General features: G+C 41.9%; 1 protein-coding gene across 4 annotated transcripts in view; it reads right to left on the reverse strand.

Annotated features, from left to right (window-relative positions):
• Window positions 1-16,834, reverse strand: part of col4a4 (collagen, type IV, alpha 4) — a 161,886-nt gene that overhangs the window by 91,629 nt on the left and 53,423 nt on the right. For all 4 annotated transcript variants that reach the window (XM_020503910.2, XM_031790323.1, XM_020503913.2 and 1 more), the window contains exons 5-6: window positions 2,126-2,260; window positions 1,812-1,856 (exon numbers count right to left, since the gene is read on the reverse strand). In XM_020503910.2, coding sequence (XP_020359499.1) covers window positions 1,812-1,856; window positions 2,126-2,260 — 180 coding nt within the window. The remainder of the gene's footprint in view (window positions 1-1,811; window positions 1,857-2,125; window positions 2,261-16,834) is intronic.

Raw genomic sequence — 16,834 nt, forward strand, 5'->3', positions numbered from 1 at the left:
ACATCATGTTCAGGTAGTGTCATCACATTGTTGGTGGGAAAACGGTCATGATGGGATACTAATGTCAAAGTGAAGTCAAAACTTGCATATTTGAGTCCCATCTGGGATCATTTTAGCATTTCATGACGTTAGTCTGTTTGTCTTACTCACAAATGTCCACCCTGTTAGGATAAATTACAGAGAACATTTAGGAAATGTCAAAATGTTAAGATAATTTTGATATATAAATGAAATCCTCTTTCAATGTTTACCATATTTACCATTGTGCTAGCTCAATCGCAATCACCCACAGAGCTATGGCTAATTTAGGCTCCAAATGTTCACCCTGTTAGGTTTCACAATGTTAGAATTATGCAACTAACATAATAACATTTTTCTGAAAGTCAAACTTTGAAATTAAACATAAACAGTACCAGTCAAAAGTTTGGACACATGTACTCATTCAAGGGTTTTTATTTATTTTTTACTATTGTCTACATTGTAGAATAATAGTGAAGACATCAACACTATGAAATAACATACATGGAATCATGTAGTAACCAAAAATGTGTTAAACAAATCAGAATATATTTTATTTTTGAGATTCTTCAAAGTAGCCACCCTTTGCCTTGATGACAGCTTTGCACACTCTTGGCATTCTCTCAACCAGCTTCATGAGGTAGTCACCTGGAATGCACTTCAAATAACAGGTGTGCCTTGTTAAAAGTTCATTTGTGGAATTTCTTTCCTTCTTAATGCATTTGAGCCAATCAGTTGTGTTGTGAACAAGGGGCGGTGTTATACAGAATATAGTCCTATTTGGTAAAAGACCAAGTCCATATTATGGCAAGAACAGCTCAAATAAGGAAAGAGTAATGACAGTCCATCATTACTTTAAGACATGAAGGTCAGTCAATTCGAAAATTTCAATAACTTTTCAAGTGCAGTCGCAAAAACCATCAACGCTATGATGAAACTGGCTCTCATGAGGACCGCCACAGGAAAGGAAGACCAAGAGTTACCTCCGCTGCAGAGGATAAGTTCCTTAGAGTTTCCAGTCTCAGAAATTGCAGCCCAAATAAATGCTTCACAGAGTTCAAGCAACAGACAAACCAACAGACAAACCATGGACATTAGACCAATCTGTCATTTCGAGTCCAAATTTGAGGTTTTGGGTTCCAACCGTTGTGTCTTTGTGAGACGCAGAGTAGGTGAAAGGATGATCTCCGCATGTGTGGTTCCCACCGTGAAGCATAGGTGAAGAGGTGTGATGGTGTGGGGGTGCTTTGCTGGTGACACTGTCTGTGATTTATTTAGAATTCAAGGCACTCTTAACCAGCATGGCTACCACAGCATTCTGCAGCGATACGCCATCCCATCTGGTTTGCGCTTAGTGGGAGTATCATTGAGAGAATGCCAAAAGTGTGCAAAGCTGTCATCAAGCCAAAGGGTGGCTACATTGAAGACTCTAAAATATAAAATTATAATTTGATTTGTTTAACACTTTTTTTTGCTTACTACATGATTCCATATGTGTTATTTACTTGTTTTGATGTCCTCAATATTATTATACCATGAAGAAAATAGTAAAAAATAAAGAAAAATCCTTGAATGAGTAGGTATGTTCAAACTTTTAACTGGTACTGTATACTTTTCCCCAAAAGACGTATGAGGTCCAAAAGGCATAGGAATGACACAGTATTGAGCAGAAAGTAGTTTGCAGTTCTTTAGCTAACCATGGAATTACAATATGCCATGGCAAGGAATTGGTCAACAGGTAAACACATACACATGTGCATACATGCTTGTATTCCCCCCACACACACACTCACCGGGACACCATCTAGTCCAGGATATCCTGGTACGCCAGCAATACCCTGAAAAAGCAGAAACAGATCAGGAGTCAGAACACACACACAGACACACAAGATCTAATATTTATTTATCTTTAACCATGTCATGATATCTCTTTTTCGCCTTGTCCCTCTCCATGACACTTAAAACCAGTTGAGAGTTTGTGATTGACAGGGATTCTTTTGGGTACATGATTACAGTACACGTAAGTACAGTACAGCACAAGTGGGACCTGATCAGGTGAAGTGGTCAGGTTAAACTCAGAATCCTAAATATGAGGTATTTAATTTACCACGTCTCCCTTCGGTCCAGATACGCCAGGGAAGCCCTCATCTCCTCGATATCCCTTCTCTCCAAGAGGCCCCTGGGGGCCCGGGAACCCAGGTGGCCCCTGAGGCCCCTGTCGTCCTAAAACTCCTGGAACACCCTAGACATCACAGTGACACGTTACGAACACTGGGGATCACATTTACAAGGCTACAACATACTGAAAATAACAAATAAATATAAATATCATGAATTAAGCTGGCATATCAGAGAGGTATGCCTGATCTTCAACATATACACTACATGCCCAAAAGTATGTGGACACTTGCTTGTCGAACATCTCATTCCAAAATCATGGGCATTAATATGGATTTGGTCCCCCCTTTGCTGCTATAACAGCCTCCACTCTTCTGGGACGGCATTACAGTAGATGTTGGAACATTGCTGTGGGGACTTCCATTCAGCCACAATAGCATCAGTGAGGTCGGGCACTGATGTTGGGGATTTAGGACTGGCTCACAGTCGTTCAATTCATCCCAAAGGTGTTCGATGGAGTTGAGGTCATGGCTCTATGCAGGCCAATCCAGTTCTTCCACACCGATCTTGACAAAACATTTCTGTATGGACCTCGCTTTGTGCACAGGGGCATTGTCATGCTGAAACAGGAAAGGGCCTTCCCCAAACTGTTGCCACAAAGTTGGAAGCACAGAATTGTCTAGAATGTCATTGAATGCTAAGATTTCCCTTCACTGGAACTAAGAGGCCTAGCCCAAACCATGAAAAACAGCCCTAGATCATTATTCCTCCTCCACCAAACTTTGAAGTTGGCACTATGCATTGGGGCAGGTAGCATTCTCCTGGCACCCACCAAACCCAAATTTGTCCATTGGACTGCCAGACAGGGAAGCATGATTCCTCACTCCAGAAATTTGACAAACTGACTTGTTGGAAAGGTGCCACGTTGAAAGTCTCTGAGCTGTTCAGTAATGCCATTCTACTGCCAATGTTTGTCTATGGAGATTGCATTGCTGTTGTGTGCTCGATTTTATACACCTGTCAGTAAAGGGTGTGACTGAAATAGCCGAATCTACTAATTTGAAGGGGTGTCCACATACTTTTGTATATATAGTGTATCTATATCACAACTGAATATTCCACAACATTGTGCCCTGTGTCGCATTTAGTAGGCACCAAACAGAAGAAAACTGACTGAAACAGGGAGCGATTGCCTGGACTTGTCCAATAAGAATCACTCATTTTAGTTTTCAGCTGCAAAACATAAAGCAAACTTTTTCTGCTGTCTGCCCTAACGAACATTGTCCAACTGAACGTGGTCAAAATGAACATGTGTAGCGAGACCTTGGTACTTTTGGTTTAGTAGATAGAATGTCTTTATCAGCCCCTACTGAGTAAATGATATTCACTGAATAAAAATATAAACGCAACATGTAAAGTGTAGGTCCCATGTTTCATGAGCTGAAATAAAAGTTCCCAATAATCTTCCATACGCAGAAAAAGCTTATTTCTCTCAAATTTTGCCAAGATATTCCATCCACCTGACAGTTGTGGCATATCAAGAATCTGATTAAACAGCATGATCACAGGTGCACTTTGTGCTTGAGACAATAAAAGGTGCCGTTTTGTCACACAACACAATGCCACAGATGTCTCAAGTTTTGAGGGAACGTGCAATTGGCATGCAGACTGCAGAAATGTCCACCAGAGCTGTTGACAGAGAATTTAATATTAGTTTATCTACCATAAACTGCCTCCAACATTGTTTTAGAGAATTTGGCAGTACGTCCAACTGGCCTCACAACAGAAGACCACGTGTATGGCATCATGTGGGCGAGCTGTTTACTGATGTCAACGTTGTGAAGAGCCCCCAATGATGGCAGTTAGGTTATGGTATGGGCAGGCATAAGCAACGGACAACAAACACAACTGCATTTTATCGATGGCAATTTGAATGCACAGAGATACCGTGATGAGATCCTGAGGCCCATTGACATGCTATTTATCATAATTCAAAGGCCGCATGTCGCAAATGTTCTGTACACAATTCCTGGAAACTGAACATTTCCAAGTTCTTCCATGGTTTACATACTCACCAGACATGTCACCCATTGAGCATGTTTGGAATGCTCTGAATCGACTTGTACGACAGCGTGTTCCAGTTGCTGCCAATATCCATCAACTTCACACATCCATTGAAGAGGAGTGGGACATCATTCCACATGGCCACAATCAACAGACTAATCAACTCCAAGTAAAGGAGATGTGTTGCGCTGCATGAGGCAAATGGTGGTCATACCAGATACTGACTGGTTTTCTGATCCACGCCCCTACCTTTTTTTTAATGGTATCTGTGACCAACAGATGCATATCTGTACTCAAAATATATTTAAATTGACTGATTTCCTTATATGAACTGTAACTCAGTAACATCTTTGAAATTGTTGCATGTTTGCGTTTATATTTTTGTTCAGTACATAGAAGAGTACTAACAGGTAGACTAGGAATATTTGCTTTCTTCTCTTTGCTAATCTCTTGTGGACAGACAACGTAAACATAAGCATCTGACCAAATTACACAAGATTTTAGTTCTGGGAAAACCGACATTATCTCTTTGCAGATAACCAAACCTGGTAAAAACCGACTGCCACAACATACAGTATGGGTTATTTCTGTGTCCATTTCATTGACTGATTGGTGGTGGTAGTAATCTCTTTAAGTGATAATGTCCGAGAAGCCGGTGTTTGGAGGATACATTTACACGGGTGTTGTTAGGCCCGAGACGAAGTCGGGTTACCAACAAATTAAAATAATGACTGACATATTTTCATTAAAAATGTTTTTATTTTGATGAATTTATTCATACTATTTCATCCTTTCACAAGATATAGTCCCTACACAAATCTAGGGTTGCTAAACAAGCCGGCTGGTTGTTCGTTCTATCGGTTCGGCGCCTAAAGACGCAACCCAGTTGTTCAATATTTTTGTTCTGTATCTATGGACCTGACCCAGTCGTTCATTCTAAATGTCCCATTGCTATACTGGCAACTTTCTTATCCCTGGCTTGCTAGATAGACAACTACGGATCACTTACAGTCACGTCAAAAAATGCAGCAAGAATAACAATTTGAAATTTATTTGGACATATCTGTAACAATGAGCTAATGAGGTGGGATTTTGCCTGGCACAGAAATTGTGCCCTCTCGTTAGGCCACTGTTGTTCAGAGGAGCTAGCCAACAACACAGCCAACAACACTTCAAACTGAAGCTGGAAAGACCGGAAGCCAGACGGAAGCCACCCCTCAGTAAAAGGAACATAACAGCCAGCTTGGAGTTTGCCAAAAGGCACCTAAATGACTCACAGACCATGAGAAACAAGATTCTCAGGCCTGATACAACCAAGATTGAACTTTTTGGCCTGAATGCCAGGTGTCACATCTGGAGCAGTTGCGTAAAGTACTCAAGTAAAAATACTTTAAACACCGAAAAGCACTCATTACATTTTGAATGCTTAGCAGGACAGGAAAATTGCCAAATTCATGCAATTATCAAGAGAACATCCATGGTCATCCCTATTGCCTCTGATCTGGCGGACTCACTAAACACAAATGCTTTGTTTGTAAATTATGTAAGAGTGTGCCCCTGGCGATCTGTAAATAAAAAACATGAAAATGGTGCCGTCTGGTTTGCTTAATATAAGGATTTTGAAAAGATTTACACTTTTTCAATACTAAAGTATATTTTAGCAGTTACATTTACTTTTGATAATTAAGTATATTTAAAACCAAATACTTTTAGACTTCTACTCAAGTAGTATTTTACTGGGTTACTTTCACTTTTACTTGAGTAATTGTCTATTAAGGTATTCTTTACTTTTACTCAAGTATGACAATTGGGTACTTTTTCCACCACTGGTCTGGAGGAAACATGCACCATCCCTACGGTGAAGCATGGTGGGGGCAGAATCATGCTGTGGGGATATTTTTCAGCAGAAGGGACTGGGAGACTAGTCAGGAATGAGGGAAATATAAACAGGGCAAAGTACAGAGATTCTTGATGTAAACCTGCTCCAGAGAGCTCAGGACCGAAGGTTCAACTTCCAACAGGACAACGACCCTAAGCACACAGCCAAGATAATGCAGGAGTGGCTTTGGGACAAGTCTCTGAATGTCCTTGATCGGCCCAGCCAGAGACTGGACTTGAACCCAATCAAACATCTCTAGAGAGACCTGAAAATAACTGTGCAGCAACGCTCCCCATCCAACCTGACAGAGCTTGAGAGGATCTGCAGAGAAGAATGTGAGAAACAAAAAATGTGAATGTGAGAAACCAAAAATACAGGTGTGCCAAGCTTGCAGCATCATAAAGGGTCTGAATACTTATGTAAATGTGATATTATTATTAATTTTTTTACAAATAAATTAGCAAACATTTCTATAAACATGTTTTTTCTTCGTCATTATGGGGTATTGTGTGTAGATTGATGGGGAAAAAGACAATTTAATCCATTTTAGAATAAGGCTGTACCGGAACGAATTGTGAAAAGTCAATAGGTCTGAATACTTTCCGAAGGCACTGTATGTATATCCATAAAAATGATGGAAAAATGTTAAAAACCGATTCATGATTTCGACTAGCTGAGAAACGCTGCCCACCTGTCTCTCTCGTCCCGACTCGAAATTGACTATTGGAAGAATGTTGCAAATGTTGGAGAGACAGACAGCAAGGTTTATAAAAATCTCCGCTGTTGAAAACTAAATGGTAGTCTAAAAGAAATGTGAGATAATTTCTAGATGCTTTTTATAGTGGAGATAAAGTTGATAAAGTGCCTGACTGGGCTGATGAGACAGTGGATTGCGCAGTCAGGTGGAACAGAGTACATAGGCATTTTAACGTCATAGATTTAGCCGGTAGAAACTTGTGGAATAGACACCGCCTGGAATGCGGTTTTAACCAATCAGCATTCAGGATTAGACCCAACCGTTGTATAAATGAATAAAGATTAAATTATGCATTCAAAGACATTCAATAAGTCAATGTAGTGATTTTTACATAATCAAAAGACTTTTGGAATTAGGGTGTGCCCCATTCAAGTTACAGGGGGCAGTAGGGGGCATTGCACACACGCGCACACACACATACACCCCACACACACTTTGATTCAAATATTGATTCATATTATCTGTCTGAGACTAGCTACTAGTCTCCCTGGTCTACTGGTCTACAGACAGAGAAATATAATTACTAGAACAGACATTCCCATTGAAGTACATTTTCTGTGATGGGTGGACTGGTGGCCATAGCGGGTGTAGCTACCCATAAGAGTAAAGCAGGACGTTGTTCTATTTTTATGGGTCTAGGTCTATACCAGGGAGGCACAGCTCTGACTTAGTTTATACTGTAGCAGGCTGTTCCCACACACACAATCTAGCCACAGTGTCAACCAATACCCCAGTGGATAGAGTCACACAGTGTGAGTGTAAAAGTGTGTGTTTTGCTTGAATAGAACTGTAACGTTTATGCTAGTGAGTTAATGTGTCTGTATTCTAAAGTGTATGCCGGGGAACATCTACTCTGCGTATGTGTGTCTACTTATGTGTGCGTCTTTGTCTTAGTGTAAGTGTGTGCAGCACTAGGGAATAGAGCCGGTGTTGACTGGCGTGTTCAGAGTGGATGTGACAGAAGCTCAGTGCTGAACACTCTACGTGCCCCTGTCTTTCTCCCAGCTCGCAAGCCTGTGAAAATCACTAAGACCCCTGATTCCCATTCAGTTTGTGTCACAGCAGCCATTGTGTGAGCCCGGCCATGGACGGCCTAGTACAGCAAATTAGAGTCGCGCCCAGCTGTCTAAATACAACTCAGCTAGTCGCTCCTACAGCCTCTCACCAGGCCTCCGCAAGCAAGGCCTGGACCAGGCCAGTACACGCACCACCAGTACAAGTAACTCCAACATTTAACCAACTCAGATACAACAAGTTTGTAGCTCCTACAGCCTGTTACCAGGCCTTGACCAGTACACCCATCAGCAGAACATGTAGTGGTTCCAACTCCAACGTTTAACCAACTCGTACATAATTTCAAAGAAGCGTTTACCTGCATTTACCACACAAATCATACATAAAATACGGGCCAAGAGTGTGTTTTGTCGCAATTGTAAGATTTTTTTGAGGTGTCGAGAGGTCAGACATCTAGTTATTGTGGAAATCGAGGAGAGAGGTCAAAGTCAGTATGTGTGTGTGTGAGGACTGAGCACCCTTTCTGGACTTTTTAAAATATCAACATTTCTGGTTGGAGTGTCAGCACACCACTACTCACACTTTTCATGATGCCAACAGGGTCATGTTCATTTGGCACCAAATGGGGAAAAAACACACTGAAAGAGGGAGGGGCTACCTGGACTTAACAAACGGTAATTTTCATTGTTTGTTGGGTGGGTATCTATAAGGGTAGCTAGCGGGGGGAGGGGACCAGGAGAGCAGGTATCTGACTAGTGGCTATTCAGGGTCTGAATACTTGTGGAAATGTGATATTTCAGTTTATTTATTATTATATATTTGCAAACATTTCTTAAAAACCTTCATTATGGGTTATTGTGTATAGATTGATGAGGATTTTTTTTGTACAATCCATTTTAGAATAAGGCTGTAAGATAACAAAAAATGTGGAAAAAGTGAAGGGGTCTGAATACTTTCCAAATGCACTGTATATTCTGTATTCATTAGTAGCTGTGTGCTAGCGCCAGGGGCTATGCTGTAATGTAAGTCTGTAATCATTACTAATTTATGACTGAGCTCTTCATCCTTCCACATTCTAGGGATGTCTCCAGTCCCCTCTCACCAGTCGCTCCCCCTGCTACTATAGACTGATTAAAGAGGAGGCCTTCTGAATGGGCACTTCATCAATGAACAGGTGTGTGTGTGTATGTGTGCACATGCATGCATGTGTGCGTGTGTGAGTACATGTGTATGCATTTGTGTGTATTCTCTTTACATGTCTGTGCATACATGCATGTGTGCGTGTGTGTCTTGTCTATCTTGGCTCACAAAGCATATTTGAGCACCTGTGCACACTCACTTTACTGCACGGCTCACTGTTATTGTGCTCTTCTGCTTTACAAGGAAGCAGTAAATGTGTCACTTTTCTGTTAAAGGATATCATTGGGAATCTGGCTGCCTTTGTGGCATCTGTGCCCTTTACACTGCCACATTCCAGAATACACAAAACAGCCTGGCCATCTAGCTAAACCTCTCCGACTCTCATTGACAAGCATGACTTACATTTTGTGAGCAGATGTGAAGATGGAATATTGCTGTAATGTGTTGTGGCGGGATAAACAGTATTTACAACATAGGCCTGCGATGGCAACACACCTGAATGGGAGAGAGTGTAATAATGCTCATCAAGCTGGCACACAATTAGGTCAGTGTGCCGACATCTCAGCAGGGTGGGTATAGGGCGGGGTGTGTATGGGTTTGTATGTGTGTGCATCTGTACTGAGTACATGCATGTGCACGCACACACACGTGTTTCTTTAATTTAATTTCACCTTTATTTAAACAGGTAGGCCAGATGAGAAAAAGTTCTCATATACTGTAACCTGGTCAAGATAGAGCAAAGCAGTGCAACACAAATAACACAGAGTTACACAAGGGATAAACAAACGTACAGTCAATAACACAATAGAAAAGTCTATATACAGTATGTGCAAATGTAGTAAGATTAAGGAGGTAAGGCAAAAAATAGGCCATTATGGCGAAATAATTACAATTTAGCAATTAAACACTGGAGTAATAGATGTACAGAAGATGAATGTGCAACTAGAGATACTGGGGTGCAAAGGAGCAAAAAAAATTATAACAGTATGGGCATGAGGTAGTTGAGTGGGCTACTTACAGATGGGCTATGTACTGGTGCAATGATTGGAAAGCTGCTCAGATAGCTGATGCTTAGATTTTTGCAATTCGTTCCAGTCATTGGTAGCAGAGAACTGGAAAGAAAGGCGGCCAAAGGAAGTGTTGGCTTTGGGGATGACCAGTGAAATATACCTGCTGGAGCGCATGCTACGGGTGGGTGTTGCTATGGGGACCAGTGAGCTGAGATAAGGCGAGGCTTTACCTAGAAAAGACTTATAGATGACCTGGAGCCAGTGGGTTTGGCAATGAAAATGAAGTGAGGGCCAGCCAAAGAGAGCACACAGGTCCCAGAGGTGGGTAGTATATGGGGCTTTGGTGACAAAATGGATGTCACTGTGATAGACTACATCCAATTTGCTGAGTAGAGTGTTGGAGGCTATTTTGTCAATTATATCGTCGAAGTCAAGGATCGTTAGGATAGTCAGTTTTACAAGGGTATGTTTAGTAGCATGAGTGAAGGAGGCTTTGTTGCGAAATAGGAAGCCAATTCTAGATTTAATTTTGGATTGGAGATGCTTAATGTGAGTCTGGAACGAGAGTTTGCAGTCTAACCAGACACCTAGGAATTTGTAGTTGTCCACATATTCTAAGTCAGAACCGTCCAGAGGAGTTATGCTAGTCGGGTGGGCAGGAGCGGGCAACAATCGGTTGAAGTGCATGCATTTAGTTTTACTTGCATTTAAGAGCAGTTGGAGGCCATGGAAGGAGTGTTGTATGGCATTGAAACTTGTCTGGAGATTTGTTAACACAGTGTCTAAAGATGGGCCATAAGAATACAGAATGGTGTTGTCTGCGTAGAGGTCGATCAAAGAATCACCAGCAGCAAGAGCGACATCCATTGATGTATACTGAGAAAAAAGTTGAGAATTGAACCCTGTGGCACCCCCACAGAGACTGCCAGAGGTCCGGACAACGTGCCCTCCAATTTGACACACTGAACTCTATCTGAGAAGTAGTTGGTGAACCAAGCGAGGCAGTCATTTGGGAAACCAAGACTGTTGAGTCTGCCGATGAGAATGTGGTGACTGACAGTCGAAGGCCATGGCCAGGCAGATGAATACGGATGCACAGTATTGTCTTTTATCAATGGCGGTTATGATATCGTTTAGGACCCCGAGTGTGGCTGACGTGCAACCATGACCAGCTCGGAAGCAAGATTGCATAGCGGAGAAGGCACGGTGGGATTCGAAATGGTTGGCGATCTGTTTGTTAACTTGGCTTTCGAAGACTTTAGAAAGGCAGGGTAGGATTATAGGTCTGTAACAGTTTGGGTCTAGAGTTTCTCCCCCTTTGAAGAGGGGGATGACCGCGGTAGCTTTCCAATCTTTAAGTATCTCAGATAATATGAAAAGTTGAACAGGCTAGTAATAGCGGTTGCAACAATTGCGGCGGATCATTTTTAGAAAGAGAGGGTCCAGATTGTCTAGCCCAGCTGATTTGTAGTGGTCCATATCATGCAGCTCTTTCAGAACATCTTGATTTGGGTGAAGGAGAATTGGGGAGGCTTTGGCAAGTTGCTGGGGGGGGTGCAGAGCTGTTGACCGGGGTAGAGGTAGCCAGGTGGAAAGCATGGCTAGCCGCAGAAAAATGCTTATTGAAATTCTCGATTATCGTGGATTTATCGGTGGTGACAGTGTTTCCTAGCCTCAGTGCAGTGGGGAGCTGGGAGGAGGTGCTCTTATTCTCCATGGACTTTACAGTGTCCCAGAACTATTTGGAGTTTGTGCTAGAGGATGCAAATTTCTGTTTGAAAAAGCTAGCCTTTGCTTTCCTAACTGCCTGTGTATATTGTTTCCTAACTCCCCTTAAAGGTTGAATATCTAATGCATCAGGTCTGATGCTAATGCATCAGGTCTGGAGTCAACCAAGGGCTATATTTGTTCTTAGTTCTACATTTTTTGAATGGGGCATGCTTATTTAAGATGGCAAGGAAAGCACTTTTAAAGAATAACCAGACATCCTCTACTGACGGAATGAGGTCAATATCCTTCCAGGATACCCGGGCCAGGTCGATTAGAAAGGCCTGCTTGCTAAAGTGTTTTAGGGAGCGTTTGACAGTGATGAGGGGTGGTTGTTTGACCGCAAACCCATTATGGACACAGGTAATGAGGCTGTGATCGCTGAGATCCTGGTTGAAGACAGCAGAGGTGTATTTAAAGGGCAGGTTGGTCAGGATGACATATATGAGGGTGCCAGTGTTTACAGATTTAGGGTTGTACCTAGTAGGTTCCATGATAATTTGTGTGAGATTAAGGGCATCAAGCTAAGATTGTAGGATGGCCAGGGTGTTAAGCATATCCCAGTTTTGGTCACCTAACAGTACAAACTCTGAAGATAAATGGGGGGAAATGAATTCACATATGGTGTCCAGGGCACAGCTGGGGGCTGAGGGGGGTCTATAACAAGCGGCAACAGTGAGAGACTTATTTCTGGAAAGGTGGATTTTTTTAAAGTAGAAGCTCGAACTGTTTGGGCACAGACCTGGATAACATGACAGAACTCTGCAGGCTATTCCTACAGTAGTTTGAAACTACACCCCCTTTGGCAGTTCTATCTTGGCGGAAAACGTTGAAGTTGGGGATGGAAATTTCTGAATTTTTGGTGACCTTCCTAAGCCAGGATTCAGACACGGCAAGGACATCAGGGTTGGCGGAGTGTGCTAAAGCAGTGAACAAAACAAACTTAGGGAGGAGGCTTCTGATGTTAACATGCATGAAACCAAGGCTTTTACGGTTACAGAAGTCAACAAATGATAGCGCTTGGGGAATGGGAGTGTAACTGGGGGCTACAGTGCTAGGGTTAACCTCTACATCACCAGAGGAATAGAGAAGGAGTAGGATAAGGGTACGGCTAAAGGCTATAAGAACTGGTTGTCTAGTGCGTTGGGGACAGAGAATAAAAGGAGCAGATTTCTGGGCATGGTAGAGTAGATTCAAGGCATAATGTACAGACAAGTGTATGGTAGGATGTGAGTACAGTGGAGGTAAACCTAGGCGATGAGATACGATGAGAGAGGTTTCGGGTCCGGAGGCACAATTAAGCCAGGTGAGGTCTCCGCATGTGTGTGGGGTGGGACGAAAGAGCTGTCTAAGGCATTTTAAGCAGGACTGAAGGCTCTACAGTGAAATAAAACAGTAAAAACTAGCCAAGACAGCAGTAGACAAGGCTTATTGACATTAGAAAGAGGCATAAAGCAATCAACAACGGGTAAATGGCGATGAATGGCCAGAGCGGGTCAGTTAGGTGCATACAGGACCTGAGTTCAAGGCTGGGGCCAACAGGTAAACAAAATGAGGTACCGTGTTATTGAAACAGTCCAGTGGGGGATTAGCTGTGCAGCCAAGTGATCATAGGGTCAAAAGAGCAGCAATAGGTGAGTCAGAGTTCTGTTCGGTAGTCACAGCGTTCAGAAAAGCTAGCGGGCCGGGGCTAGTAGATCGTTCTTCGGTGACATCGTAACAGAATAGCCTGTTGAGACCACAACAGGCGATAACGTCGGCTGTCCAGTCGTGATGGATCAGCGGGGCTCCATGTCGACGATAAAGGGTCCAGGCAAATGTGTGTGTGTGTGCAGTGAGGAATATCCCCTCATGATATGGAACACCACTAATCCCATTAGCTGTGTCTCACTATAAGCCTCTTTTCTCCATTAACACACTCACTGGGCAGCGTTTTACCACTCTCTACCCCAGAAACACACTGGGACCAGTTGTGAACCGTTTCAGGAAACTAGGCATATTAGGTTTTATTAGCTCATGTTTTACAGGTGTTTTCCCTGGACTCTGTCTGTGTGGGGTTTTCGTGGCTATTGCTGTAGTCCGGTGTCCTGTTGTTTTTTGAGCTAGTTAAAATAAACACCCATTGCTTTGGAACTTGTTTCTCCTGCACCTGACTCCACACCCACATCTCCTTGGGGAGATCTGGCACTCTCCACTTTCTGGAGGACCGATTTCAGTGGAATTCGAATATGAGAGCTAAGGAGATGGAGAAAACACCTGTCTCCAGATTACATCTTCAAACTAAGGGCAACCTCAGGAGATGTGTCCATCTATGATGTATACAGGTAAGAAAGTCGTTTCATTTCAAGTTAAAGTGTACTGTTAGCTAGCTAACGTTAGATGGCTGGCTCGCTAGCTAATGTGATCTTATTATTCGTATGTCAGAGCCATATGCTTAGCTAGCTAACATTGAACCTGGTTGGTTAGCTAACTGCAGATTCATGCAGGGTAGTAACGTCATGAATTGAGATTATGGTTGATTGTCTAGCTAGCTAGCTACATGTCTGAACAAAAGACTCCCCTATGCAAGTAATCATTTCGGGTGCGTTTGTAAATTCAGTCTGGCCATAAACTCCGATTTAAGAGCACTCTCATGTGTGCGAGAGCGCAGAATAACTGATGAATTTACGAACGCTCAACACCAGTTGAATATGGCTGTTGTCAGTAAACTTTGCAACTTTGTCATTAAAATTGTTGCCAGCAGCACAATTACAGTCACCAAAGCACTGGATAACATGAAAACAGCCTAACCAGCTCTGCTAGGGCGAGTAATGTTCAGTGAGATGTTCTCTCATTTGTGTCTGGAAGTAGCTAGCTTGGGTGCTTGACTGATATTTTTTTTTACAAAAATGTATTATTATTATGAACAAAACAAATACAAAACCAGAAATATACAAACAAGAGTACATAAAGCTAACAGACAGGGTTATATCGAGACATCGAGATACATTTTCAATTTGTCAATTTTTTTTATGGTATGTATTCCTTTTTTATTTTTACACTTACTGATAATTTAAATGTTTTATTTAAATTCTCTTTTATTTTATTTGAACCTTTATTTAACTAGGCAAGTCAGTTAAGAACAAATTCTTATTTACAATGACGGCCAAACCCTAACACGGACGACGCTGGGCCAATTGTGCGCCGCCCTACGGGGCTCTGCGCCACTCGGGAGCCCAATGTGAAGAGGTGTTTGTTCTCCGCCCACTTCATTTTATGGATAAAGAATCTGCCATGAAAAATAAACAAATTAACAAGGAAAGTTAAATCAGGGTCCATATAATTTGGATCAAAATAAAACATAATATCAGCCTTTCAAATTAACAATAATATTAGTTACTTTTAAAAGAAAATCTTCTAACTCACTCCACAATCTTCTGACATAAGAACAGTCCCAAAATAAATGGTCAAGAGTCTCTGGGTCACAACCACACAGTGGCGACCCGTCATCCCCACATTTTTAAATTGTATTTCATTTGGAATACAAATTTAGGTGGGGCTGGCCTTTTTTCCATGTTATTTCAGAATTAATACGTGTCACATATCAGTTTGCAAACCATATATATAATTGAGTTAATAAAGCAGCATACAGACATGGTCTCTTTTTTTGTTTTCTTGAGTAAGGCAGCTCCAAAATGCAGGTGTTTCAGCCTCGTGCTTTCTGTGTTGGTGGGGCAAGCCAGCAGAAAATACAGAGTGTTGCGCTGTGATTGGGTCAGTGTCACTCATGGGGACACTACATCGCCGTCAAGTCTAATGGGCGAGCTAGAAAATTCTAGTCAATTGGGTGCTGCCATAGAGTTACATTAGAAGTGCCCATCCAAGAAGGCCCAAGGTCATTGGCCACAGAAAATATTATGCCAAATCATGTTACATGTATAGTAGCTTTGATTGGACTGATCATGTCAAACTCATACTTTCAAGTATTAGCTAGCAGTCATCATCATGAATCAAGTCAACAATCTACTGGAAAATCCTTTTTAATCCTTGTCATATGAAGAGAAATAATGAAAATAAATTATAGATAAAACGTATCGGTGCTCATCAGCCATTGGACATAAATATTACACAACAAGTTGGCTATAGCTAATTAAACAATGAGTGGTTTGGAAGGAATCAGTGACAGTGGTTAATGTCAACTGCAAGCATTGCAAAGAAATCACTAGCCTGCTATTCAGTGGAGTGGCTGTGTGGTCCCAAATCTGGGATTAAGGGGCTCTTTTCCAAGTTTAAAATGATAAACATTCAACATTGGCCATGCTGTCAATGAAGCATCATTTGTGCCGCGCACAAAACAACTGTTAACTCGGAACTGCGAAAACTTGACTTCAGTGAGTTCAAGACAATTGGAAATTAGGGAATAAACAACCTCTGACTGGGAAAATATGTTTTGAAAGGTCATTAAACAAGGAATTGTAAATCCGGCCTCTTTCTAGAGCTACGACCTGAAGATCAATGACATCATCATGATTCGACCTTGTTTTTTCCGAGTTCACAGCTATTTTGAAAGCACCATAAATCCAGAGAATGACAGAATTTGATGACAAAATTTGCGCACGAAGGAATGCCGCGTCACCTTCCTGTACAAGTGAGCACAGCACAACAAGGTGAATCCAAAAATGTATTGTATGCTGCTGCATAAATGATGTAATATGCCAGGGAGATATGTATACTGTAGCTAAGAAAGTAACACTAAATGGATGTTGTGTAGTAAGATGTTAGTAGCTCATGTGCCTCGCCCTATTAATTTGGTCTATTTACCCCTCTTAATTTTGCCTACTGTTCTGACTTGGTGGTGCACATGTAGCTTATAACCTGTTTTAGAGAAATGTAATCATCAAATATTGTAAGAGCTTTCATTGTCTGTTTATATGCCCACTTTATTTATCCTACGGTTCTGACTTGGTGTACAGGGAGAGCACTGTAAGAACGGCCCATGTTCTGAATTCTGTCGCTGTACCTTTCAAAAGTGCTAAAACAAATACTTATATTGACTATGTCCGTCCTAGCTCGCACATTGTCTTAATC

Source organism: Oncorhynchus kisutch, linkage group LG15, assembly GCF_002021735.2.
Source record: "Oncorhynchus kisutch isolate 150728-3 linkage group LG15, Okis_V2, whole genome shotgun sequence".
Classification (NCBI taxonomy): domain Eukaryota; kingdom Metazoa; phylum Chordata; class Actinopteri; order Salmoniformes; family Salmonidae; genus Oncorhynchus; species Oncorhynchus kisutch.